The sequence below is a fragment of the Salvelinus sp. IW2-2015 genome, linkage group LG10, assembly GCF_002910315.2.
Source record: "Salvelinus sp. IW2-2015 linkage group LG10, ASM291031v2, whole genome shotgun sequence".
In the NCBI taxonomy this organism is placed as follows: domain Eukaryota; kingdom Metazoa; phylum Chordata; class Actinopteri; order Salmoniformes; family Salmonidae; genus Salvelinus; species Salvelinus sp. IW2-2015.
In genome coordinates, this window is record NC_036850.1 from 16,911,362 (window position 1) to 16,937,746 (window position 26,385).

The 26,385-nt window shown below is 41.6% G+C and overlaps 2 protein-coding genes across 4 annotated transcripts in view; one reads left to right on the forward strand and one right to left on the reverse strand.

The window, feature by feature from the left end:
* LOC111969121 (transcription factor 12-like) overlaps nt 1-26,385 on the reverse strand; it is a 345,264-nt gene that overhangs the window by 193,607 nt on the left and 125,272 nt on the right. The window lies entirely within an intron of this gene.
* LOC111969393 (E3 ubiquitin-protein ligase NEDD4) overlaps nt 755-26,385 on the forward strand; it is a 58,984-nt gene continuing 33,353 nt past the window's right edge. Inside the window, exons 1-6 of one of the 3 annotated variants that reach the window (XM_070445428.1) lie at nt 755-1,000; nt 3,173-3,246; nt 4,875-4,953; nt 5,042-5,080; nt 13,664-13,717; nt 20,233-21,339. In XM_070445428.1, the coding sequence (XP_070301529.1) occupies nt 953-1,000; nt 3,173-3,246; nt 4,875-4,953; nt 5,042-5,080; nt 13,664-13,717; nt 20,233-21,339 (1,401 nt within the window). In that variant the 5' untranslated portion in view covers nt 755-952. Of the gene's footprint in view, nt 1,001-3,172; nt 3,247-4,874; nt 4,954-5,041; nt 5,081-13,663; nt 13,718-18,043; nt 18,068-20,232; nt 21,340-26,385 lie in introns of those variants that run through there. The other 2 variants (XM_023995499.2, XM_070445427.1) reach the window with 2 other exon arrangements.

The window sequence follows — 26,385 nt, forward strand, 5'->3', positions numbered from 1 at the left end:
TCTTTGAAGTAGAAATCCTCATCCAAATCGAGGTTAGTGATCGCTGTTCTGATGTCCGAAAGCTTTTTATGGTCATAGGAAATGATGGCGGAAACATTATGTACAAAAAAAGTTAATTAAGATCAGCTCAAAAAAGACCAATTGTTCCGGAGCCCTGTAAAACTGCTGCCATTCCCTCCAGCGCCATTCTAAAAAGACAGAAGACAGAGGGGCATACTATGCTAATTACCTATCTGTGTTTCAGAACACCTGTGTGTCAACGGAAGATGGATGCTACAAAGGTGTTGTCACAAAAAAATACTGTTGGCTGTAACTGTTAAAACGGTGTACAGTAAGTGTATATTTTGGATTTGTGAAATTATTTTGATGTGATATGAAACAGAGCTTTATGTTTATAGAACCGTACCTCAATTGACAATCAACTCACGTTTAGATGGATTATTTGGATGTTTTTGCTGCCAGAGCCAATTCGCCTCTGAACAGAACATGTAAGGTCCTTGGACTATAAGGAGTAAGGTTAGGCTCCTTTTGTCCATTATTGGGCTGGTCTCAGTGGTTTGTAAAATTATGCAACATTACAATATTTGAAATGGGTACATTATTTGTCCTGGTCTGCAATGGAAGTGAAGATTCACAACTATTCGTTACAACCGTATGCACCAACTACCGGATGTTATGTTGATAGTTACTTTGTATCTACCTTGTTGATACATTGTACTTCATGTTCTCGTGAAATTACTACGTAGGGGGTGAGGCGTGGTGCAGAGGGAGGAGAGGAGTCAGGATCCTGTTGGTGGAGAACGACGCACGACACATTTGAACATTTAACTAGCTATTGTGTCTGATACAGTTCATTAGTTAGTGAAAGGTGAATTGGTGGAAGAGCACCTACAGCGTTATCATTCGGTACAWTTTACTTGAATCGACCTACATAGGCTACGGCGCTGAGGATATGAGTATGGCGGCACTTCCCGAGGTCCGCGGACTTCAGACCGATGAGGTAAATATTTAGCTAACGTTAGCTAACTAGCTAGCCAATTAACTAACTGGCTAACTGGACAGACAAATGCCGTTATATCCAAGTGGTTTAGCTAAAGTGTCATTACATTTCTTTGGGTATTGTCAACCAAGCTGTCAGTTGGACAGTCAAGTCCCACCATACCTATCCATTTTATCAAAGCAACGTTAGCCAGCTAGCTAGCTAGTTAGCATGTGTAACAGTTGATGGTCACTGTGTACGTCATCAGCTATCTGGTAGCTGTCATCGTTGTGTAGGCCTACTGTTGATTAATTAGCTAGCTAACACACACTTTTTTGACAACCAATAGATAATACAATACATTAATGGAAGGATTATTAAATAACCATGTCATTTGGCTATAAACTCAGAGAGCATTGCCCAAAGGAGTCATGTGAGTTATCACGTCATTATTAATGTAGCCTAAATTGATCTGGAATATTTGAGATCAAATGAGTATCCACGTGGAAAAACACACTTTATTTCCCTGTGAGTCATTTACAGTAAGTGACATTCATGTAGCTAACATCATTAACCTGATATTTACAAATTTGCATTTGGGAAGTATTCAGACCCCATGACTTTTTCCACATTTTGTTATGTTAAGCCATATTCTAAAATGGATTAAATAAAAAATAAATCCTCAGCAATCTACACATAGTACCCCATAATGACAAAGCCAAAACAGGTTTAGACATTTTTGCAAATGTATTAAAATAAAAAACAGAAACCTTATTTACATAAGTATTCAAACCCTTTGAGCTCAAAATCAAGTTCAGGTGCATCCTGTTTCCATTGATCATCCTTGATCTTTCTACAACTTGATTGGAGTCCACCTGTGGTAAATTCAATTGATTAGACATGATTTGGGAAGGCATATACCTGTCTATATAAGGTCCCACAGTTGACAGTGCATGTCAGAGCAAAAACCAAGCCATGAGGTCGAAGGAATTGTCCGTAGAGCTCCGAGACAGGATTGTGTCGAGGCATAGATCTGGGCAAAGGTACCAAAAAATGTCTGCAGCATTTTAGGGCCCCAAGAACACAGTGGCCTCCATCATTCTTAAAAGGAAGAAGTTTGGAACCATCAAGACTTGTCCTAGAGCTGGCCCCCTGCCAAACTGAGCAATGGGGGAGAAGGGCCTTGTTCAGGGAGGTGACCAAGAACCCGATGGTCACTCTGAAAGAGCTCCAGAGTTCCTCTGTGGAGATGGGAGAACCTTTCAGATTTACAACCGTCTCTGCAGCACTCCACCAATCAGGTCTTTATGGTAGAGTGGCCAGATTGAAGCCACTCCTCAGTAAAAATGCACATGACAACTCGCCTGGAATTTGCCAAAAGGCACCTAAAGGAGTCTGACTTTGAGAAACAAGATTCTCTGGTCTGATGAAACCAAGATTGGACTGTTTGGCCTAAATGCCAAGCGTCACGTCTGGAGAACCTGGCACCATCCCTACGGTGAAGCTTGGTGGTGAAAGCATTCTGTGGGGATGTTTTTCTGCGGCAGGGACTGGGAGACTAGTCGGGTTCGAGGGAAAGATGAACAAAGCAAAATACAGTGAGATCCTTGATGAAAACCTGCTCAGGACCTCAGATTGGGGTGAAGGTTCACCTTCCAACAGGACAACGACCCTAAGCACACAGCCAAGACATCGCAGGAGTGGCTTCGGAACAATTCTCTGAGTGGCCCGGACTTGAACCCGATCGAACATCTCTGGAGAGACCTGAAAATAGCTGCGCAGCAACACTCCCCATCCAACCGGACAGAGCTTGAGAGGATCTGCAGAGAAGAACGGGAGAAACTCTCCAAATACAGGTGTGCAAAGCATGTAGCGTCATACCCAAGAAGACTCAAGTCTGTAATCGCTGTCAATGGTGCTTCAACATAGTCCTGAGTAAAGGGTCTGAATACTTAAGTAAATGTGATATTTCCGTTTTATTTTTTATACATTTGCAAAAATGTCTAAACCTGCTTTTGCTTTGACATTATGGGGTATTGTGTGTAGATTGATGAGGGGGAAAAAACTATTTAATCCATTTTAGAGTAAGACTAAAGTAACAATGTGGAAAAAGTCGAGGGTTATGAATACTTTCCAATAGCACTGTAAGTAGCTAAAAATGTGATTTATGTCCTTATTGTGTTTTTTTTCCAGAATGAGGCTAGAATTCTGAGAGTGAAAGTCATAGCTGGAATTGGTTTGGCCAAGAAAGATATCCTTGGAGCCAGGTCAGTCTTGATTTTGAGGAAAATATGTCTTCAAATGGATAATCCAATCTATCAGTATCACTTAACAAATTCAGGAGATTCTTTTCTTATGGTATTATAGTGAACGGTGGGACAGAGAAGGGACCCTCATATTAGCGAGGATCACTTCACTGCCCCCTCCGAACGCAAAATCACATCCCCGTGCTTTGACTACTCACACGTCTGGCCTTACAGTCGGATGCAATCCCAATTCTGACACCAATTTAACGAACAGCGGTACAGGGAAGCGAACCCAGGTCATTGGTGTCAAATGCAAAAACCCTATGCATCGCACCCATAGGGTTAACCCACTTGGTTGGAATTGTAACCAGGCTCATGTTAGCGAGCTTTGCTTCAGTATCTTTGTATAATTCTGGTGTCTCATGTTACCAAAATACAGTGTCCTATCTTTGGTATACTCCCTTTTTAGGAAACATGCYTTTGGCCATGTTATACCATAAAATACTAAATTCTGATTCTACATGATCCTTAGTGTGGACTGTGGACCCTTCCTAACTTATTGGACTCCTAAATCATCTATTACAGTTATGTGTGCTGTTTTGCCCAAAACACATCTAGAGTTCATAAGCAGGTCTATTGCCCCAATCATTTTACACATCTACCCACTTCATTATAAACAGCAAACTGATTATTGTCAGTTTATACTGTAAACACTTGGTAATGAGCCCATGTGTGTGTGGAACTTTTTATTTATTTAGTCAACATTGTGGACCTAGTGGTGTGCATGCATACTATATGGTTGTTGAAGGCCCTGTGCATTTAGAAATACAAACTTATTTGCAGAATACTTATTGAATACTATTTATCAAACTTGAGCGCAAAAACCTGAGACTTGCAAAATAATCTTCAAAATGTGCTGTTCCACTGACAGAAAATAGTTGCTGTGGTCCTGTTTTGCATTGTTGAATGGAAGGTTCAGCACCATAGCAGTGGGTTGAAAGACAGCCTTGTGTTGTCCTGCTTTTGAAGATATGATATTCATATTAAGTAGGCTTGCGTCATCTTCCATGCGTTCCTTAAATTGTCCACTCGCCGTAGACTGTACTGTAACTGTCCTGTGCAACCTTAAGATGGCGCTATAATCAGGAGTTCTGTGCGCTTGTATACAGTAGATGCTTCAGAATCTCCAGGCTCTTTTCCCCTAAATAGCCCACCATCATTTCCCCTCAAGTCAGCAGTGCCGAATAAACACTATTTTTCGACACATGTCCATTGTATTGGGGCGGCAGGTAGCCTAGTGGTTAGAGCATTGAACTTGTAACCGAAAGGTTGCAAGATCGATTCCCTGAGCTGACAAGGTAAAAATATGTCGTTCTGCCCCTGAACAAGGCAGTTAACCCACTGTTCCTATGYCGTCATTGAAAATAAGAATTTGTTCTTAACTGACTTGCCTAGTTAAATAAAGGTAAATAAAAAATTGTAAAAGATCAGTGTTTTTTTTCAGTGCAACTATTTATAGTATGATGACATCATTGGTTTGTGCTCCATATGGCCTGTGGGATAAAACTGTTACATTACTGTTTGATCTTTGTGCACACCAAGGGACAGAGACATCAAGTTGAGCTTTGTATTTTCATTTTCTACCACAGTGATCCGTATACAAGAGTGTCCCTTTATGACCCTGTCAATGGAGAACTAACAAGTCTTCAGACTAAAACAATTAAAAAGGTGAGTAACTGCGACAGCAGAATAAGTACAGAGCATTTATTTGTTTTGTAAGTATCCTATTTACATTTAAATACATTGTCTTTTCCAGACATTGGACCCGAAGTGGAATGAGGAATTATTTTTCAGGGTAAGTCAAATGTATGATAAAAGAGCATTGTTTGTGTAGTTACTGTTTTACCCAGGGCTCTGAGGACATTTAAGACTCAACCTTTCTGTTTCTTTATTTCTCTCTTGATCTCATCTCATTTTGCTGCATGCCTCCATGTCGTATGGACAATTAACTAGAGCCGTATTTCCTAGCCCTAATGGCCCAGTAATATGTTCCCTATTAGTGTTTGAAGCTGCTCCAGATTCTCACTGGGAGGTTAACATTTCACAAACGGCAAGTTAAAAGTCAGAACGCGAAACTTTTTATGTTCATGTCTGCGGACTTGTCGTTATTTTTTTTATTTTTTTACAATGTTTACGGGTGTCTGTACATAATCAGCACCAACAGGAAGTCCTCCACTGTGTTGGGCATTGTGATTGGTCAGTAAGAACCACCCAGCATCCTGTGAGTATTGTTGCCCCTGGCTCCTATCTTGGGCATGTAAACACAGCYTGATTAAATGTTGAACTGAGGGTGTGAAACAGAGCCTCAGTGAGTCAGTTGGTGTTGGCCTGAGTCCTTGCTCTGAGGTTTTTGTGTGGAAAGCTGCGTATGCCAAGGTCCTTCTGTCCTGATTGTTTTTCATTAGGTTGATCCTCTATGTTGGAGGAGCAGACATAAATATTCACAACCCTTCTTTAGTAGATGGGAGCACAGATATGAATTTGAATTGTTAGTGTACCTTGAGACCTGAAGTTCAAGGGCACAATTCAAAAGCTGGAACTTTTGCTGACGGTGGTTGAATTCGTTATTTCAACAAAAATACTTTGAAAAAGAGTAGTTTGTTAGGGTGGTGGTTTCCTAAGCTTATTGTGGTTGTAAAAATGTAATCTTGATGGAGAACAACATTTTCTGCATGTGGAGAAAAAGCATAGACCTGCATCTGGTTGTGCCACATAGCAGGAGACTTGGCCCATCTCGCCAGTAGATAGAGGGAGATATTTGAAATGCTTTCATTCCTCTGGCCATGGATATTGAGCAGGAAGCTTTTGTGTGTGTGTATATATAGTTGCACACATTCAGTAAAATATCCACTATGTTTAAGCCTTAGAAACTTATTAGCCATATCTAGAAATGATGGCATTGTTGCACAATGTCTCATTGCCCTGGACAGTGATTCAACACTCTCCCAGTCATATGATTTTTTTTTTTGAATCACGTCACCATGCCAGTTGAGATTTCTCCATCTCCTACAGTCTATTCAGGGCTTTTCTCTATCATGGTGTCTTGGTACTGTAAATCAGTACTCAGTGGATTCTCCTTAGACGGATACAGCTRTTGTAACACTAACAGCTCCCTGCACTTTGTTTTACTTGTCCCTATTGTGAATATTGTTATGTTTATGCCTGTCCTGGAAATCTTTAGAACCTTTTTGATAAAATAACATGCGTTCAAACCAATATCAAAATATATTTTAAAACACCTAGCATATCTCTTATCTGTATCTTTTGATTGTTCTTTTGAAGTTAATCATATATTATAAAGTAAACAAGTTATATTTGCCGAACGCACTCCCATATATTCTACAGGAGTTGCGGCCTATTTGGCCCACCTTACCAACGTGGCAGTGTCAATAATGGCTTCACTTAGCAAGAGGGCCCATTTTAACAGAAACACATTTCATTTCCCAGTGGTCATGAAATGACCTGGGGGCGGTGGCTTTAGTAACGATTCCCCTGACAGGGTGGTGGCTATCTTTCACAGTGCGCCCCTTCCCAGCTCTGTCAGGTGGTTTTCTGACGTATTTTAGTTATAGATCATTCTCACTCTGTTTTAAGSATTGAGAGGAAATACACCTATATTTGAAAATATTAAAGAGAAATATTTATGTAAAATAAAAAAAGGTGTATTCTGTGTCAAATGGGATGGGTGTCAGCAGATGGAGGATCCAGTTAGCTTTCATTAGTCCAGTTAGCGATGGATTTAAATAATAGCCATGTTTGGTGCGAAACCTACTAGTTTTCAAGGACCTTTTTGTGCTTTGTTAGCCAGCCAGAATACAACAGTGCTATCTTTGCTTATGAGTGGAGCTTGATTTTAGCTTCACAGCTGACATTGGTCACCAGTCATTTGTGGTGCTGAGGACTGTGCTATTGGGGAATGGGCTTCCTCCAAATAGAAATCAGAAGATTGAAGCTAGCCTGAGTTTATCCGCGTAGATGACTCATTCTTTTACAGACCCTTTTGGGTGGGCTCGTTCTTGTTGAAATCTGGTCATGACTCAGTGCACAAATACTCACCTTATTTACAGTAGGAAGTGCTTGGGATGTTTTCGCTAGTACAAATATATTTTCTGGTCCTCCTTTTGCCATTTTAAAAAGAATGAATACAAAGAAGCTCCATATGCAGTCTGGCCACTGAGCCTTTCCCTTTGTCCTATTGTACCTTCATTTTGTCTAGACCAGGTATTCCCAAACTGGGGTACGCGTAATGCCGTCGGGGGTACGCCAAATAATATTTTTTCCGAAGAGTCCATTTATATTTTATGAGTTTTTTTTCTCGCCTGAGTAGCCTCGTTTCACTGCCAAATTTTTTTTTTACCATCTAGTGTTCAACGAAATAACAACACAATGTCAAATACAGGTAGCCTAGTCAAATAATTAACTTCCAGTCACATTAACCRTTACTCTCTTGCGGGAATTCCACTAACGGTCCATATGTAGCCAAACGTAGCTGTTGCTCATTCTGGTTTCACGAAAATGGTATAAAAAAAAGTCAGGCCCGCGTCCATAGAAACACATAACAGCTCTACTGATAGTACTGCTACTATCAGCAGTACTGCACCTGTCGACGACACAAGTTGTTCTGCTTCCACAAGCACATCCAATGCTAGCATCAGTAATTCTACATTTGTTGTTAGCCCAGCTAGCATGAACACTGACAGTTGTGAATCTGATGCAGCCGAAGAGCTACTGCCCCCTTACCCGGGAAAGCACAGACGAAGAAGTGCAAATATGATAACTAAATTGATTTGGGGTTCACTTATATTGGGAGTAGTGCCTGTTATATGTGCAAAAGTACTATMTCACAACTTGGTGAAACCTTCAGTCTTGCGCAGACATTTAGAAACAAAACATGCCAATTTGAAAAATAAGCCACAGGAGTTTGAGTGAAAATTAAGATGACTTTCGAGTAGTAAGACATGTATAAAAGCAACAGATACCATTTAATAAGAAGGGGCTAGAAGCGTCTTATATGGTGAGCTACCGAGTGGCTAGGACAGGCAAGCCCCATACTATTGTGGAGGATTTAATTCTTCCTGCTGCCACGRATATAGCTGGGACAATGCTGGGGAAAAGGTWAAAAAAAACTATACAGACAATGCCTTCATCAAACAACAGTTTCACGACGCATCAGTGACATGGCAGGAGATGTTTTGAAACAATTACTGCTTCGCATACAAGCCAGTGAATTATATGCATTACAGCTGGATGAGTCAACAGATGTGGTGGCTTGGCACAGCTCCTGGTATATGTCCGTTACGTTTATGGGGGGTCAATTAAGGAAGACATCCTCTTCTGGAAACAAGGACAACAKGAGAGGATATTTTTTCCCCCATAAATTTTACCCCCTTTTCTCCCCAATGTTCGTGGTATCCAATTGCTAGTAATTACTATCTTGTCTCATCGCTACAACTCCCGTACGGGCTCGGGAGAGACGAAGGTCGAAAGCCATGCGTCCTCCGAAACACAACCCAACCAAGACGCACTGCTTCTTAACACAGCGCGCCTCCAACCCGGAAGCCAGCCGCACCAATGCGTCGGAGGAAACACTGTGCACCTGGCTCCCTTGGTTAGCGCGCACTGCGCCCGGCCTGCCACAGGAGTCGCTGGTGCACAATGAGACAAGGATATCCCTACCGGCCTAACCCGGACGACGCTAGGCCAATTGTGCGTCGCCCCACGGACCTCCCGGTCGCGGCCGGCTGCGACAGAGCCTGGGCGCGAACCCAGAGTCTCTGGTGGCGCAGCGTCCCGGGAGGCCCCAGGAGAGGATATTTTTAAAGTGCTGGACAGCTTTGTGACATCAAATGGACTTTGGTGGTCAAGAAGTGTTGGTATCTGTACTGATGGTGCAAAAGCCATGACAGGGAGACATAGTGGAGTGCAAGCAGTTGCACCCGACACCGCTTGGGTACACTGCAGCATCCACTGAGAGGCTCTTGCTGCCAAGGGAATGCCTGACAGCTTGAAAGACGTTTTGGACACTACAGTGAAAATTGTTAACTTTGTTAAAGCAAGGCCCCTGAACGCTCGTGTATTTTCTGCACTATGCATTGATATGGGCAGCGACCATGTAGCGCTTTTACAACATACAGAAGTGCGCTGGTTATCAAGGGGCAAAGTATTGACAATTTTTTTTGAATTGATAGACGAGTTTAAAGATTTCCATACTGACCATAATTTTCACTTGTCTGACCGCTTGCATGATGACGTTTCTCACACGACTGGCCTATCTGGGTGATGTTTTTTCTCGCCTGAATGATCTGAATCTAGGATTACAGGGACTCTCCTCAGCTATATTCAATGTGCGGGACAAAATTGAGGCTCTGATTAAGAAGTTTGAGCTCTTCTCTGTCTGCATTACAAGGACAACACACAGGTCTTTCCATCATTGTATGATTTTTTTTGTGTGCAAATGAACTCAAGCTTACGGACAATGTCAAATGTGATATAGTGAAGCACCTGAGTGAGTTGGGTGCGCAATTACGTAGGTACTTAACCGAAACGGATGACACAAACAACTGGATTCGTTATCCCTTTTATGCCCTGCCTCCAGTCCACTTACCGATATCTGAACGAGAGAGCCTCATCGAAATTGCAACAAGCGGTTCTGTGAAAATGTAATTTATTCCGAAGCCACTGCCAGATTTCTGGATTGGGCTGCGCTCAGACTATACTGCCTTGGTAAATTGTGCTGTTAACTTCTTATGGCTGCAATCCCGTTAACGGGATGATATGACAACAGCCAGTGAAAGTGCAGGGCGCCAAATTCAAACAACAGAAATCTCATAATTAAAATTCCTCAAACATACATGTATCGTATACCATTTTAAAGGGAGTCTTGTTTGTTAATCCCACAAAAGTGTCCGATTTCAAATAGACTTTTCAGCGAAAGAAACACAAACGATTATGTTAGGTCACCGCAAAATCATAGACAAACAGTCATTTTTCCAGCCAAAGACAGGAGTCACAAAAAGCAGAAATAGAGATAGAATTAATCACTAACCTTTGATGATCTTCATCAGATGACACTCATAGGACTTCATGTTACACAATACATATATGTTTTGTTCGATTAAGTTCATATTTATATCCAAAAACCTCAGTTTACATTGGCGCCATGTTCAGAAATGCCTCCAAAATATCCGGAGAAATTGCAGAGAGCAACGTCAAATAACATAAATACTTTGATGAAATATCATAAACTTTGATGAAAGATACATGTTTTACATAGAATTAAAGATACACTTGTTCTTAATGCAACCGCTGTGTCAGATTTAAAAAATCTTTACGGCAAAAGAACAATATTCAATAATCTGAGAACAGCGTTCAGCCACAAAAGGAAGCCATACAGTTACCCGCCAAATTGTGCAGTCAACAAAACTCATAAAAATATTATAAATCTTCACTTACCTTTACTGATCTTCGTCGGAATGCACTCCCAGGAATCCCACTTCCACAAGAAATGTTTGTTTTGTTCGGTAATGTCCATCATTTATGTCCAAGTAGCTACTTTTGTTAGCGCGTTTAGTAAACAAATCCAAACGCTCGTGCAGGTCCAGGCGAACGTCGGACGAAAACTTCAAAAAGTTATATTACAGGTCGAATAAACTTGTCAAACTAAGTATAGAATCAATCTTTAGGATGTTGTTATCATAAATATTCAATAACGTTCCAACCGGAGAATTCCTTTGTGTCTATAGAAGTAATGGAACGCAAGTCGATATCATGTGAAATGCGCGTGACCAGGACCTGGCTCTCTGCCAGACCACTGACTCAAACAGCTCCCATCCGGCTCAAAATCACAGTTGAAGCTTCATTCAACGTTCTACAGACTGTTGACATCTAGTGGAAGCCGTAGGAAGTGCAAACAGATCCATATCCCACTGGGATTTCAATAGGNCTTCATTCAACGTTCTACAGACTGTTGACATCTAGTGGAAGCCGTAGGAAGTGCAAACAGATCCATATCCCACTGGGATTTCAATAGGCGATGAGTTGAAAATCGACCAACCTCAGATTTCTCACTTCCTAGTTGGATTTCTTCTCAGGTTTTTGCCTGCCATAAAACTTCAGAGTGTTTTCTATCCAATACTAATAATAATATGCATATATTAGCAACTATGACTGAGGAGCAGGCCGTTTACTCTGGGCACCTCTGTGCACCTTTCATCCAAGCTACTCAATACTGCCCCTGCAGCCATAAGAAGTTTTAAGACACTGATGCCCTTTGCTACCACGTACCTATGTGAGAGTGGATTCTCGGCCCTAACTAGCATGAAAACTAAATACATGCACAGACTGTGTGTGGAAAATGATTTAAGACTGAGACTCCAATACAACCCAACATTGYGGCGTTATGTGCATCCTTTCAAGCACACCCTTCTTGTTAATCTGTGGTGAGTTAGTCACAATTTTCAATGAACAAATAAGGTTTTATATTTAAGATGGCTAAATAAAGAGCAAAATGATTGATTATTATTTGTGCCCTGGTCCTATAAGAGCTCTGTCACTTCCCACAAGCCGGGTTGTGACACAAACTCACTCATTCTTATGTTTATTAACTGTATCGTGTGTGTGTGTGGCAGGCTTACAATGATGGCAAAAAACAACATTTGACATTGTGCTGACCCTGGTGCTAGAGGGGGGTACTCAGATGGAGGTTGAATGTTTGAAGGGGTACGGGACTATAGAAAGTTTGGGAACCACTGGTGTAAACAATGCCGCTGGTGTTGATGTTCTTATTTCTATGTGGATTTTCTTTTGACTTTGTAATCAGTTTGCTTTGAATCTTCACCTAGTTGTGAGGCCTCTTAGGAAATTGCTCAGGGGAAGTGTCCACTACCTCTCTGTGGGTGTTTGTGACGAACTTGCTATGCTGTGTAGCATAACTGTTTTCATGGTATGTGAGTTCTGAGCAACATGAGGTCAAATGTCATGTTTCTACATACCGATGCTTTATGTGGCCACGAAAGAGATGTTTAGAATGTACACCCAATTCTAAAGAAACATTCAATTTCAACTTAGAAACCAATAGTAAACTGGTCGAGTTCTATACCTGTCGTGGTAATTTTCTGTATTACTAAATGAGAAGAGTTTACAAACCACACACAAGTCAGAGTTATATTTTAAACTCAGATTAAAGGTGGGTCCATCTGCTTCGTTCCCGAAGTGTGGTTTCCCTGAGATCCCATGTTTTGAGGGATCCCTCATGCACGATTTACCTAGGTCGTCAGGAGCGGTCACCGAGTGAAGATTCACATCCCATCCTCATCGCCAAATGTCGTGGTAATTTCCTGTATTACTAAATGAGGAGAGTTTACAAACCACACACAAGTCAGAGWTATATTTTAAACTCCATCTTTAATTATATGAGCTTCACCATAGCCCTTTGACWCTCAGATCAATTCAGTGTCTATAAATGAATTCTCTGAGAATACTTAGTATCTTTTATAGCCAAGATACACCCCTCTCAACTCACATGACGAACCACAGATCTTAGGAACTTCACAAAGGGCCTTTTACTTGAGAGAGGAGTATCCCATAGCCAGATAGCATTAGCTATAAATTATCGTTCAGTTTGGTCTCTTAGACGAGGTTCTACTTCTTGTTCTTGGTACTTCCTAGTACCAAAACATTACCTCATCCAATGGCATATATCAATTGTCAATTCTAGATACTCCCATCTCAAATACACCCCCTCCTGGACAAGCTCACGGAGGGGACTGAGCCTCTAGGTCATATACTAGGTCAAGATTCATGCAACATCAGAGGGGTAATACAATGGTTCCAGACACTGCCATACTCCTCCCTCCCAATGGGAAAAGGAGGGAATGACTGGAGTACAGACATTGTGGAGATAACTAACTGGTTCCCCATTAATCACGCCATCCCTTCACATGGTTTAGGAATAGTTACAGACACATTCACATATGAAGACAATGTTCAAACCTGACTTCTCCCTTTCTGATATTCTGCATATTACCAGACATGTAAAAGACAAGCCTGACCTCTCCCCTCTCTGGGCCCCAAGTGACTTTTCCCTAGAGAAGAAAGGAAAATGCAACTGCCAACAKTATAGTCCAAAAGAAGACATTCTAATGACCATTATAAAGTAAATAAAACATCTTATTTATCTATGTTACCTAACTAATTCTGATTCAGCTACGACATACCTAATAAAGGTTAAGGATTTGTTGTGATTGACAGATACTGGGGGTCGACAGATACTTGAAACTTTGGACTATAACATTTTGGGGAGATTAATGACCGGTCGTTGTTGATTCAATTTGTTGATGTTTTTGGACCCATTTATTGAAGTCGATCTTTTCTCTTTCAGGTTCATCCCAGGAAGCATCGGCTGTTGCTGGAGGTGTTTGATGAGAATCGTCTGGTAAGTCATTACGATATTCCTTCAGTATGTCCAGGCCTGTGGCTTTGACACTGTCACCACTGCTGCTGACTCACTTTACTAAAAGTGTAAATGACCTTGAAGGCACAGACATAGTGATAGTTATTATAATCCTGTACATATGTTTTACCAGTTAGCACTTTATGTATCTAGTCCCCACATTTTGGAGGTTCATAAGTATTTGGACAAATTCACTTATGTGTATTAAACTAGTCCGACGTTAAGTATTTGGTCCCATATTCTTAGCACTCAATGACTACATCAAGCTTGTGACTCTACAAACTTGTTGGCTGCATTTGCAGTTTGTTTTGGTTGGGTTTCAGATGATGTTGTGCCCAATAGAAATTAATGGTAAAAAATGTATTGTCATTTTGTAGATAAGAATAGAATATGTTTCTGAACACTTCTACATTAACCCCTTACACTCGTGGAAATTGACCTATAGGGCCGAACATTGAAAAGCATATGCATGACCATGTTAGCAATTGAAAGAACACTTTGGAGATTATGGGGAAATTATCAGGCCAAAGGTGAGGACACAACAGTTCACCTGACACAAGACTGAATCCAAACATTACACTTTTGATTTTATGTGCATTTTACATTTACTGTACTTTTCACAGCATTTTTCAATAACGAAAATCTGAAAATACTCTGGATACATTCAATAACAATACGAATATTCATTGGCATTTTGGAGTAGGTGCAAGATATTAAAAAACGATTACATTGGTTGGAGTGAGAGGTCATATTGGTGTTTCCAAGTGGCCACACACCTCTCCAAACTGTGCACAGTTCCTAAGCAATTTCAATGCACTTTTATGATATAGTTGAAGGAAAGAGCCCTCAACTATAAGTTCCTTTTTTGAGCTCTCATGGCTTTGCCATTGAGGAACTGAAGCAAGCACACTTGTAGTTGTTTGTTTGGAACACAGCCCTGTGTCCCAACCATCACACATTGCTGTTGTATACGCAATCCAAAAACATTCCATTTATAAATCGCAATCTGGGTCAGAGGGGCATCATTTGAAAGCTGATTCTGTTGCCAACATGGCTAGCTTAGTTATGATATTAGTGTTAGGTTTTCAAAAGGCACTTCAGACGTTGTAATTTTGGTGCACAGAATGGAGTCATGGGTGCATTCAAGTGTGTGTTCTGCGGCAAATGTTCTTCACAATACGACAAACCGGCTCATTGTGTCCAAGACAACCCAGGGTATAACACATGTCATCCTTGTAACTGTGGATCAAACATAGCGATCCTAAATGTTGATAATGTAAATGACATGAGTTTTCAAATATGGACATGTGAAGTGCACATTTGAACTGTTGAGTGTGTGGTTTGCTGGTATAACATCAAATGCGGTATTTATTATATTTCTCAACGGTTCAACTTTCAGAACACAAACTCCTCCTGATTTACAGCATTATCCTCACTCAGACAACAAATGTGCAAAAGTAGCCCAATTACCGGGAGGGACGGGAGCATCCTCTTGTCTCGTGCGGTGCTCAAGTTTATCTTGAGCAAAACCCATACAGGCTTGTGAACTGGAAAACCTGAKCTCTGATGTCACGTGTAGCATGTTACTGTACAGGCACTGGTTTCCAATTTCGGCGGATATCAATTACAAAATCTGCCATTTTCAACGAATGGAAAGGGTTAATGTGGATGAATAATGAGTGAGAAAGTTACAAAGGCATAAATATAATATCCCCCACAAGTATGTCTTGGGGGTATGATGTTTGTGCATCTAACGTTCTCACTAATCATTATTCATGATTCATTCATAATTATCCATAATCATGGTAGCATCCACATTAATGTTGACGTGTTCAGAAACATATTCTATTCTTMTTTACAATGAAAGAGACTCCAGAATGACACAATACATTATTTACCATTAATTTCTATTGGGAACAACATAATCTGAAACACAACCAAAACAAATTACAAATGCATCCAACAAGTTTTTGAAGAGTTACAAGTGTGATGTAGTCATTGTGTGCTAGGAATATGGGACCAAATATGACACTTTTCACTACTTTAATACAGACGTGAATTTCTCCAAATACTTGACACCTTCAAATGTGGGGACTAGATACATAGTGCTTTAATTTCTAAACGGTAAAACGGATATGTATGAAGATAACCTCAAATGAAGGTGACATTTTGTACTGTCGCCTCAAATTAAACATTTGATCTCAAATCCAAAATGCTGGAGTATAGAGCCAAATTTAAAAGTTTTAGCTTCACTGTCCAAATAAGTACGTAGGGGAGTGTAAATATGGTGTGTTATCACTTGATTCATTCTGACAATGGTCAGAATAACTTTTACTCCATGAATAGGCCTAGTTTATATTCCAGTACGCCAACACTGAGTAAGCCTACCTGTTTGTATTGCTACCTTCCAGGTGTGTTTGGCTTTCATTTTAGAGGTCGACCGATTTATGATTTTTCGATACCGATTATTGGAGGACCAAAAAAAGCCGATACCGATTAATCGGCCGATTTGTGTGTATATATATATTTGTAATAATGACAATTACAACAATAATGAATGAACAATGAACACTTTTATTTGAACTTAATATAATACATCAATAAAATCAATTTAGTCTCAAATAAATAATGAAACATGTTCAATTTGGTTTATTTCTCTCTATACCATTTGTATTTCATATACCTTTGACTGTTGGATGTTCTAATAGGTACTTTAGTATTGCCAGCCTAATCTCGGGAGTTGATAGGCTTGAAGTCATAAACAGCGCAATGCTTGAAGCATTGCGAAGAGCTGCTGGCGAACGCAGTAAAGTGCTGTTTGAATGAATGCTTACGAGCATGCTGCTGCCTACCACCGCTCAGTCAGACTGCTCTATCAAATCATAGACTTAATTATAATATAATAACACACAGAAATACGAGCCTTGGTTTCCGGATTTGACCATATTAATGACCTATCATTTCGAAAACAAAACGTTTATTCTTTCAGTAAAATACAGAACCGTTCCATATTTTATCTAATGGGTGGCATCCATAAGTCTAAATATTCCTGTTACATTGCACAACCTTCAATGTTATGTCATAATTACGTAGAATTCTGGCAAATTAGTTCGCAACGAGCCAGGCAGCCCAAACTGTTGCATACACCCTGACTCTGCATGCAATGAACGCAAGAGAAGTGACACAATTTCCCTTGTTTAATATTGCCTGCTAACATTAATTTCTTAACTAAATATGCAGGTTTAAAAAAATCTATACTTCTGTATATTGATTTTAAGAAAGGCATTGATGTTTATGGTTAGGTACATTCGTGCAACGATTGTGCTTTTTCGCAAATGCGCTTTTGTTAAATCATCCTTGTTTGGCGAAGTTGGCTGTCTTTGTTTGGAAGAAATGGTCTTCACACAGTTCGCAACGAGCCAAGCGGCCCAAACTGCTGCATATACCCAGACTCTGTTGCACAGAACGCAAGAGAAGTGACACAATTTCCCTTGTTAAAATAAATTCATGTTAGCAGGCAATTTTAACAAAATATGCAGGTTTAAAAATATATACTTGTGTATTGATTTTAAGAAAGGCGTTTTATGGTAAGGTACACATTGGTGCAACGACGGTGCTTTTTTCTCGAATGCGCTTGTTAAATCACCCATTTGGCGAAGTAGGCTGTGATTCAATGATARATTAACAGGCACCGCATCGATTATATGCAACGCAGGACAAGCTAGATGAACTAGTAATATCATCAACCATGTGTAGTTAACTAGTGATTATGTTAAGATTGTTTTTTATAAGATACGTTTAATGCTAGCTAGTACCTTACCKTGGCTCCTTGCTGCACTCGCATAACAGGTAGCCAGCCTGCCACGCACTCTCCTCGTGGAGTGCAATGTAATCGGCCATGATCGGTGTCCAAAAATGCTGATTACCGATTGTTATGAAAACTTGAAATCGGCCCTAATTAATCGGCCATTCCGATTAATCGGTCGACCTCTATTTCATTTGTTTATTTCTGGTCTCTGTAATTGTCACATCCACATATTTTGAATGACCCAGTTACCTCTATTTCATGAGGTCTACTGACCAGTATCAAGCAGTGAATGCCAGTTGCATGTATGACCTACAATACATAAAGGATGGTATGTTTGTGTGTATGTCACTGCCTCAGTAACATTTAGTCTAGACCTAGGTTGTTAACACTGGTGTTTTGTCCAAAAGTACAGACCTATGTTTTAACGTGATGAATACTAGTATACCTTTTTTATAGCAATTTGTCTCCATTAAATCCAGGTATTGGAAATAGAATATCCCCTTGGGTCTTATTAAGAGTGAAAGGTAGGCTATTTGGTTCTGAACACATTAAACTAACTGAAGTATGACCAAGCAGTGATTGTTTTAGTAGTGTTATTGTTTTGCCAACGGCCATATAGCTGAATAATTATGTGGGGCTAACTAGCCATGGCTCTGGCCTAGCTGCTGTTGATAGCAAGGAGTGACAGAGTACTGCTGACTGATACCCAGGATAGTCTCACATCTAAGTGTGTAAAGATGGGGCCTCATCCAAACTTAAGAGGCCTGACTCAAGACTTTCATGTAAATTATAATTMATTGATATCAATGGAAGATTTGCGCAGATCTTAACCTACTGTACATGTACACAATATATCAGTGTTGATACTTTAGTGGCTCCTGAGATTTCCTGATACCCCCATGCCCATCATGGGTTGTTGTGGGAATAGTCACTATGTGGCACGTGGTTTGCGTGGTCGCCCTGACTGCGTCAGTCTCAACTGGTGAGTCATTATCACATCCAGCCTGTGCCACTTTCATAGCATTACAGTATGTAACTGACCTGCTGCAGGCCAGGCTGACAGTAATGCCCCAGAATAGCCCCAGCCTCACACAATAGCTTTTGGTTGATATGGAGTGGAATGTCAATGACAGCATAGCGGGAATTAAACCAACTACTGTGGTTGTTACATGAGGTGTTGAATGACAGGTGATGCCGCATATATCCCTTTGTTTTTCAGAGCTGCTTTATACATGAAAGTTGCCTGCTTATGTGCCGAGCTACTGTAGGAGTGAAGTTTGTTTGTAGTAGGTGTGAATGTTTAAATGTGAAAACGAAGCTGGGATCTAACGATAAACATTTTGTTTTAGTTTCCCCCCCCCCAAAAATTCAAATCACAGTGCAGTTACCACAAACATATTTTTGTTTTGTAGACGGTAGGCTATAAAGGCCTGGGGAAAGTTAGGAAGAGTCGAACTTTATGAATTTCTGTTATCGTTTTAATGGAAAGTGACATGTTTTCCATCCCTAGTTTGTAGATAATTCTTTATTACATTTTCCAGCCCTTTGTTCTTTTTCAATTCTTCATTTTTGTACAGTGCAATCAGCTGAGCTTTCATGTCTTTATCCGTACTTCGAAGTGTGCCGAGGGACTCAAGCATTCAGTTTGAGTTTGCTGACTTTTGCTTTTTTGTATAGATATGTATATTTCTGTATCTACAGGGCTCACCTGTCAAAATAGTAATACAAAAAAAGTGTGTGTGTATTAGGACACCCATTCCTCAGTTTCATATAGAATTTTGCTGAAACTCATTCCTCTTGATTTCCTGTAATTCAATACCAGTGGGTAAAAATATGTGTGGGGGCACAGCGCAGGAGAAACATTAGAAGCATAGCTGCTGCTGGGAGCCAGTAGCGCCAGAGTCTTGAGTGAGTGACCTGAAACAAAAATGAACAGTTCTCCAGTCTGAGATGCCGAAGAGATTCCTGTGTTCTTGTTTCTAGTGAGGTGACCAGGAGGACTGGGGCTTTTGGAAGAGGCAGGGGGGTGTCGGACACGGTCTGTCTATATTTCAGAAGGCACAGTTGCRACAAGGCTGAGGTTTGGCTGGAATGGGAGTTCTGCCCTTTAAAGCCTTGGTGCAGYTCTCWGTGACTGGGTTGAGTTCAGCTCCTTAAAGAGGCGGACCACTGGGGTTACTTCAGTCTGAGGGGCTTGTGCGTTTGGGTCGTGGTTCCACAGAAGAGTGCCTGACCTCCCCTGACTACTAGCCTTACAGAGCAGCCCTGAGAGGAATGTAGGTTGTCACCAGAGCTATTTTGGCTATGTGCAGCCGCTAATGATTGTAATCACAGAGCAGAACGGGACTCGGAGAAGTTGCCTTGCCGCYGTTMGTTTTTCCTCCYCAGCAGGTCTCTTGCCATGCCAYRCTCACTACTGKCTCCCAGGGATTAGAGCGYTAGACGAATGGCACGTCGGCTCCGCTTGCACTTTGCGTCGAGRAGAAGCAACACRGATCCTCTRTCAGAGAGCCTGAGCAGCCATGGTGAGGAGAGCGGTCTCTGTGTGTCAACCCGCAGCCCCRCAGAGAGCCTAGCRCACAGCTCTGTCCAMATGAAGGTGATTCCAGGGCAGYTAGCCTTGGCTTTGCCTCCMCTGTCMCCGGAGTACGGTAATTTACAGCGCTACTCATCCGTATTTATACCCAAGGTGAACACCGGCAGCGTCAGCAAGAAGAGTACTCTGCAGATCTCCCTGCAGCCCCGTGGCAAGCTGAATGGAGAGCAGGAGAACAGCACTGAGGGCGGGGAGCCAGGGGTCGGCGAGGTGGGAGCAGGCAGTGGCTCAGACGGGTTATCCTGTAGCAGCAGCACGGCCAGCGACGCAGGCTACTGCAGCAGCAGCAGCATCTTTGAGCCAGAGCTCCCAGATCAGCGTAGAGCAGCCCAGGAGAGGAGTCTGCCCCGTAGGAAAGCCAGGGTCCCCCTGAGACGCTGCTCCTCCCTGGTTATATTTCCACGGAGCCCCTGTAATACACCACCAGCCTCCCCGGTCAGCCCTGTGGCTCTACCCGCCCTGCCTCCAGTCAGGGGCTCCTACCAGACTTCTCACCAGCTCCAGTTGTCCCCCAGTGAGCCCCTGCAGGAGGACGAGACGGGTACCTCGAAAGCGTCCATCGCCACGGCGATGAACGGCCTGCGACTCTCTAAGAGCAGCTTTCCGTCAGTGGAGTTCAGAGACGCCAGGCCCATGGTGCATTTTAACGTTCCGCTTCTGGATAAACCTAAAGACAAAATGGAGGAGTGTGAGAAGACTGACCGCTCTGAAAATTTAGACCGACACTCCAGTGTGCTACTGCACTTTGCACACCAGCGACTAATGTCTGGGAAGGCATCTACAAACAGAACAACAGTCAATGTTGAATGTCCTGAATCTCCAAACCAGGCCCCTCAGTCGGAGCGTGAATGTGGCCCTCGCCACATTAAGCTGTTTCACAGCACCTCGGCTTGCTTGCTCCCCTCAGCTAAACTTTCAGAGAGGAGCCAAAGTGCCGGTCGCGCAGACAATGGAAATGGACAGGAAATGCCTGAGCAAAACCATTGTCATCACGCCTTACAAAGGAGCTTTTCTCTGGAAGTCCCCTACCATAATACTGGTATTTCATGTCACGTTTCCAACCAAAAACTAGCTAACTCTCCATATGTGCACATCCATGTGTCCCACGGCTCTGGGGCAAGGGTCTCTAGCCCTGTCATTGACGTAAACACTAACCACAAAGGGGATCACATACAAAAGAGCCCTGCAAGAAAGACCATGGTGAGTTTTTTTCCTTCACTGGGTGAGGTAGGATAGGAGCTTAGCAAGGCTGAGAATAGAGAGAAATTAGGCCTATGCTTTGGCAAAATGTAGTAGAACGGGTGRTCCATTTATTGGTTAACTTATGGAATTTATGTTTTCAGCTGTGTAGTGTGATAGTGTATTGGCTCATTGTGGTTGGTCTGTATTTGTACCGTTCACTTCTAACCTAGTGAACGGTACAAAGATAGTGAACACCACAAAGTGGGGTATTTATGTTGTACTTGTTATGTTCGTCACCCATAAGATGGGATATCTGAAATGCTCCATTAGATTCCATTTGAAATATATTGTGCTGTTTAGTAAAGCACTAAACTTACTCTCTAAGAGAGATGGCTGAGAGTTTGTGTGTAACTTTCAGTGATGTCCATTTGATAATGCTACCTCCTTAATTTCGCAATGCTACCTCTCTTAATTTCTGATGCCGTATGTAGTCTGTACCCAACATGTTGCTCTGTTTACTCAACCTTTGGGCTCCCTGCGAGCAAGCAGAAGCTAAGTTAGTAACTGAGAAGCAGGCTACAGCTAAGTCATGCGGTTAACAAGCCCAATGTGGACAAAATTTCAAAGGTATTCAGTTGTATAACAGTATACCATTAACATACTTGAACCCAGCATAATGCTAAAGGAGAAAGAAAAGAAAGCCTCCCTCATGCGATACTTGTCTGCGGCGGCCTTGTGAGTGTTTGTGTACACACGTGCTTTGGTTAAGAGGGGTTCTCCGTTTTTATTATTCTATTAACGCTTTGAGTAATCAGTTTAAGTATTTACCCCTGACTAAATTTAGTTGTGGGAAAAGCAAGGCCCCCCCCTCTCGCTATAAATAAAGCTCCTCTGAAATATTCCCCCCGACTCCAGATAGTCTGTCCCGCTGTTGCACTGGCCAGCCCTATGAATTCAAATTGAACAACGTGATACTAGAGTAGCGCTCAGTTATGCCAGCCATCCGCAGGCCTGGGGATCATGTTATGTAGGTAGTGGGTGTTTGGCGACGGAGCCTTTTACAGTAAAAGGATGGTGTGTTCCCTTCCTCGCGGGTCCCCCTGCTAGACCGTGTTTGTAAAGCATCATGTGTCAGTCCTCCCCCTCTTTATCACTCATGCTCCCTCGCTCCATCTCCCTCTTTGCATTTAGCAGCTTGTCAAGTAAGAGCTGCACCAGCAATTAGCCAAAGCTGCTACCTTTATAACAGCTGAACTCTTATATAATCTCATTTAGGACATGGGATACCCTCCGCTGCATACCTCTTACTTAAGCCCAGCAGGTCATAAGCATCTGTGCTCTTGTTTTTATGACTTATTTTAATCCAGTGATTGCCTCTTAGTGAAGCTCCTCTGGAAACATAATCTGAATAACAGTTGCAAGACATGTTTATTACATTTATTCCACAGGACACTTTTGTTGACATTTTTGACTGGTATATTCTACTTTTATTAGCTCCAATCAGTACTGTTGCCAGGCAAGGACTTGTGCTATTTAAAGAGGGCTGACTGATGCCATATGTTCCTGTATTTTGACGCTGTTAGTTTCAAAGTAAGAGTTATCTCTGATGTAGAGAACTAGATACTCAAAACGCTGGTGTATGTGGAGCCTGTCAGTGGAGCGGGAAGAGAAGGTAGACAAAAGCGTGCTGCCAGAATTGTGCGTATGTGTTTTAGCCACGCGGTGAGAGCTTTGGAGTCAGAGGCAAGCCCTCATGGCCTCCACTGTGGCTACATCTCCTCCCTCCTTACTTACTTTCTCTCTCTCTCTCCGTCTTTCCCACTATCTTCTTCCCTCTGCCTCTGTGTTCCTTGCCCATTTCTTGTGAGCTGACCAGATGCCTTTTGGACATTGACAAGGCTAAGTACCATCTTGATATGAGCCCTGATACCTCACTGAGCCTGATAAGTGACCATTTCTTCTGGTCAGTCGATATACCTTAATCCCTATTTGGCTGTTTAAAGAGTAGCAGCCCCAGAATCACAATCAGCTCAGTGTTGTGGCCAAACACAGATGATAAACAAGACACCAAGCACAAGAATGAAGGAAAGGATATGAATGACCGTCTCATAATGTAAACATTGAATCTCCCTAATCATGCGATCAGTCCCCAGGTAGTGAATTTCAACAGAGGTCAAAGGTCATGCTCGTTATATGCATCCCATATATGCATCCCAAGCTGGTTAACTACAGTAATCGGACTCTACCGAAAATGAATAGCAGGTGACCGCATGTGTTGTTCCCTCTAATTTTTGCGGCACTGAGCAAATTTCAGGTCTGATGAGCACAAACTTCAATGTTGTGAAAATTCTCTGCAACTTCCGTTGTGAACACTGAGGTTGTACCCCCTTTAATTTACTGTTTTAACAGTGACCAGGTAGGCTACTGTGACTATTTGATCATCTAGCCCTACCAGAGTGGCCTACCATAAAAAAACTATGAAGAAAAGGCATCACATAACATTTTAACATGGAAATAGCGGTTCTATCATTCAGCCTACAGAAGCAGCCAATGTGTGGTGTTCAATGTAGGCCTACATTCCTTGAGACTTTTGAGAAAAAACATGCAAGCTTGACATTAACCTGTTTATCCACGTGTCCTTCAGACGAGGAGGTGACTGAACATTTTGTTTGATGCAAGAAACCACTTTACAAAAGAAAATATATTATTATCCCCATACCGTTATTACAGAGAATCAGACAAATTATGCTACCCTCTGCCTATTGGCTACTTAGCTTATTCACGCCTGTTTTAAAATACGACACTGGCCATTTAAGACAAAAAAAAAGCTCTTTCCCTAACTCGCTTTTCAAAGATGACTAGAAAGGTTCACATTTTGTGCTCTTGTAGGAAGCAATCACTCCCACATTTCTGACTACAAATTAGCTATAAATTGGCTAATAAATCACTAACTAGCAAAGAATATGGCCAAATGTACACACGTGGCTACATGCAGCTCTCGCTTTGATCTCAAAACAAGCGCATAATAATCGTTCATGCTGTAAAACAGTCCAGTTCAATGTGAATGGCACAAATCCGTATATGGCAATGGTCGATTTGCGCATAGGCCTACTGCATCTCTGATTGGTAATGGCGCACGTAGAGTGCAGGGCTGAGTCATGCCTGCCAATGCAATAGAAATCCTACTCCGATGTGCTCTGCCAACAAAATCTCTTGCGTAGTTAGTTTTGCATACTAATTCTTGTGTAATTCATTATGTTGCATTGAAAGTGGCTATTCAATCACAATTCCCATAGTAAAGGGTAACGTTGATAGTGATAAATTACGGGGAGTTCTCTAGAAAGTTGAGTGAAGTTCTATCTCGCGCCTCTCTGTGCAGAGAGTTGCTTGGCATTTCCGGGGGCACACTTTAGAGGGAACATTGACCGCATGTATGTTTTTGTGTCCTTTTTTTGTTGCATCAGAGCACCAGAACAGATTTTTTTCTAAATTGCCTTAGTAAACCAAAATGATCTGTCAAAATTGTGTCATTTGTTCCCTCTGAACTCTTACCTTTTTTTTTTTATCTGGCCTGGGATCTTATCAAGATCTGATGCAAAAATACAAATGTGTACAAGACCACTTGCCTTGATGGATTTAGCTTCAGTAGAGAGAATAAATACAAAGTGAGTAGAGCATATGGGAACAGTTTTTAAGATGAGAAAGGATTATGTGATTCGTCTTGTTTTCCATGTTGAGGGGCACACTTAATGTCCATGGATAGGTGTATGGACGTTTGAGCAGTACAGTATGCCTGGCTGACCCCGTTTTTCTGCAAGCTGTGGTTTTGGAAGCTGCTACAGGAAGGGGCTTTGTTTTGTGGCAGAGTGGCTGCAGAGCAGGTGCATCCAGACCAGAGGACCCCACATGCAGACCCAGCTTTGTCCCTCTCTGAGGTGGTTTGTTGGCAGGCAGACTCTCTCCATGGAGCAGAAAATTGTCCTCTTCTCCTGCACAGACCATTAACTAACTCCTTGCAGTTGAAACACTTGGCCAAGGCATCCTTTCCCTTACATTACCATCACAACTGAGGCTTAAAAACAGAGGCTAATTGCAAAGCATTCTTTAACTTATAATTATTTTTTATACATACAGGTAAGTGGATGTTTTATCTGATAAACCTCATCAAAACAAATCACTCTGGCCTTTCTCTACCCTATAATGGGAAAGGTCTGTTCAGTAGGAGCTGCACTTATTCAGAATTCTACACAGCTTTTTCATTGTTTTCTATTTTCATTATTGAACTTTTCTTTTTTTAAAGGACATTCTTTATGACAAGATAATATATCCACCACACCGGGGCTCCAGAGACCGAGAGAGAGAATTCCTCTACTTTGTGGTTTGACCTTAATTTTCAACATTTGATGTGTTTTCCTGAGAGAACCAGGGCATGGAAGAGGAAGATTATGAGTAATATAGTCTAGTACTTTCACATTTTGGATGGACTGTTTACTGCTCTGTTTGTGTAGAGGCCTTCCGTACATTTGTTTTTGAAAACCAGTTCAGACATTGAGTCAGACAAGGAATATACATTTCGAAACACTATACCTTTTGAAGTGGACTAAATGTTTTAGTTTAGTTTATTAATCTGACCATAAAAAAAAAAACAAGCACACATAAAACCTGAAAAAGCCATACACAGTATGGCAGTGAAATAATAAAACAAAAACAGAAAAGAACAACAATCTATCTCATCATTCCAGTTACATCATAAATGTTATTCATATGGGCTAAGAAGACATCAAACATATTTTTACTTTATTTTTAAAGCTGCCCAGAGAGGATGTTGTTTTTATGGGCAGAGGCAACTCATTCCATTCTGAGGCTCCAGTATACAAGAAAGTACCTTTCCCAGCATTACTCCTGAACCTGTATAAGCACACATCAGCAACACCTGATCTGGTGCTGTGATTGTGTACATCCCTAACACGAAGAAAGTAATCACCTAGATATCTGGGCGCAGGACCATAAATACTCCTGTAAACCAAACCTAGTCTAATCTGGGACACCCTAGCCTCAACAGGC